Source organism: Panthera tigris, chromosome D2 (assembly GCF_018350195.1).
Source record: "Panthera tigris isolate Pti1 chromosome D2, P.tigris_Pti1_mat1.1, whole genome shotgun sequence".
Classification (NCBI taxonomy): Eukaryota; Metazoa; Chordata; class Mammalia; order Carnivora; family Felidae; genus Panthera; species Panthera tigris.
The window spans coordinates 86,812,941-86,815,407 of record NC_056670.1 but is presented as its reverse complement, the minus strand read 5'-3'; the positions used below and the strand labels follow the sequence as shown (position 1 = coordinate 86,815,407).

Here is a 2,467-nt window from a genome sequence, read left to right as displayed (position 1 = left end):
ATTTCCAAGATGCACTGTTTTGAAATCAACACAGTGGCCCCACAGGACACAATAATCTAGAAGGAGTCATGCCACCCCCACTTACAGAAGCTGCATGGATGAACCTGGGTCTGTGCTATCCCAGGTTTATCTTGGGGGAACTTTTGATTCAGCTGAAGAGTTTGGTGGTGATTTGTCTTTGATCGGGGGGGTGCTGTTGTGGGCCATTCTGCACCCTAAAGACAGGCCTGCCCCTCGCACCCAGTGCATGTGTGTGAGGACCCTGGGTCCCTCTCAGCCAGTGCTGCCTCGGTGTGGTCAGTCTGGGAAGAAGACAGTGGACTTCAGAAGCAGTTCTCCCTTCTCCCCCTCCCTCCCACCCCTTCTCTGTCCCCAGACCCTGTCTGAGTGGGTGAGTGGGCTGTAAATACAATCAGGTCCCCCAGTTCTCCATAAGCCCCCCAACACCATGCATGCTCAGTGCTCTGTGTGGTGGGGAGACCAGCCCTTGCCGACCAGGGCCCCAGGTCCAGTGATCTTGTGAGTGGGGTCTCAGTCCTGCACCAGGGAGGGGAGGGGTGAGGACTGGGACTTCTCTGCACATTAGGGGCAACTGCTTCTTCTGTGATGTCCCTGCCCCCCAAAGTTTTCCAGGACACAAATCTCCATTTTTATTACCAAAATAGTATTTGAAGTTCTCTTTCAAAGCGGGTCACACACATATTTGCGGGATGCTCAGAACAAGTTGAAACAGTGAGAACGTCTTTCCTTCACAGCAGGGTCAGAGCCTCACCCCCAGTGGCTGTGATGAACCAGACATTGGTCACCGAGTTCCTCATTCTGGGATTCTCAGAAACACCTCAGCTGCAAATGCTCCTCTTTCCTGTCTTCCTCCTCCTCTACGTGGTGGCCCTCTCTGGAAACCTGCTCATCATGGTGGCCATTGGCTCCTGCCCTGCCTTGCACACCCCCATGTACTTCTTCCTGGTAAACCTGGCCGTGGTGGACATCCTCTGCACCTCCACGATCCTGCCCAAGCTGCTGGGCAGCATGGTGGCTGACAGGACCATCTCCTACGGGGGTTGCATAGTGCAGCTTTTCTCCTTCACGTGGTCTCTGGGAGCTGAGCTGCTGCTGTTTTCCGCCATGGCCTATGACCGCTACGTGGCCATCTGCTGGCCCCTGCGCTACAGCACCCTCATGGACTCCCGGGTATGCAGGCTCTTGGCCGTGGCCGTGTGGACCATCAGCCTGGCCAACACTAGTGTGAACACCGGCCTCCTGCTGCACCTGCCCTTCTGCCATTCCAACGTGGTCGAGCACTTCTTCTGCGAGATCCCCCCTCTGCTGAAGCTCGCCTGTGCCCCGACACGCCTGAACGAGGCCATGGCCTTCACTGCAGACGTGATCCTGGCCTTGGGGAACTTCTCTGTGATCATGCTCTCCTACGGCTGCATCATCGCCAGCATCCTGCGCATCCGCTCGGCCTCAGGCAAGCGACGGGCCTTCTCCACCTGCTCCTCCCACCTCCTGGTGGTCTCCCTGTACTACTGCACTGTCATCTACACCTACATCCGCCCAGCATCCAGATACTCGTTGCACAAGGACAAGGTGGTGTCTGTGATCTACACTTCGGTGGCGCCCTCCCTGAACCCCCTTATCTACTCCCTGAGGAACACGGAGGTCAAAGCTGCCCTCCGGAGGCTGTTCTCCTGAGCTAAGGTCTGTGTGCCCAATGCCCAGGCCCCGCCACCTTCCCCGAAGGGTTTGGCAACAGGCAGTGATCCAGGGTGCAGCTTTCCCTAAAGTGAGATATGTCCTAGTGTCCTGCTCCCTGAACGCACATCTCAATGTGCTGTGCAGCATCCATGGGGCCCAGCTGTGACACCACTGCACCCTGGGGCCCCAGGAAGCCCCTTATCTTCCCAGACGCTGGGTGTCCTGCCCTGTAGGGTCAAGGAGACCTGTGTGGCAGCTCTGTGGACTGAAAGGCACTAAATAGATTAAAGAAGTCATCAGTGTGGACATGGCCCTGTCCCCAGCCCTGGCTACCAATTTTCTCTCCAACATGCCTGTGCTCAAGGCAGGGGCTCAAGGCACGGGCTTTAAGTGGGGCCCGTGCCCCCCCCACCCCCACACTCTCGAGGCTGTCTCGAGGCAGAGCCAGTGAGGGTGGCAGCTTGGGGGAGGATTTGTTTTTAGGAGAAGAGGTTCTGCCTGGAAACAGAGTCTCCAAGAGTAGTCTTTAAAAAAATGTTAGCACTTTTTAGAGTGATATTCTGACAAGGCTTTTTCAAGTCTGGAATATGGAGATGGTCATCAGTGTGGGAGGTGAACCAGGGTGGCTGTGCCCTGCCGTCTTCCGTCACAAACCAGGAACCTGTCGACCCTGGACCCGAGGAGGTTTGGGTTCCAGAGAATTTGGGCACCAGGGGAGGCCTGAGGGAAGCGAAGCTCCTCGTGGCCCAAACACCCCATTCCCCCTTGA

At 56.6% G+C, this 2,467-nt stretch overlaps 1 protein-coding gene across 1 annotated transcript; it reads left to right on the top strand.

Annotated features, from left to right (window-relative positions):
- Nucleotides 1-783: 783 nt before the first annotated feature.
- LOC102955401 (olfactory receptor 13G1-like) lies at nt 784-1,695 on the top strand. Its single transcript, XM_007079751.1, has one exon. The coding sequence runs from the start codon at nt 787-789 to the stop codon at nt 1,693-1,695; it is 909 nt and encodes a 302-aa protein (XP_007079813.1). The 5' UTR covers nt 784-786.
- Nucleotides 1,696-2,467: the final 772 nt, after the last annotated feature.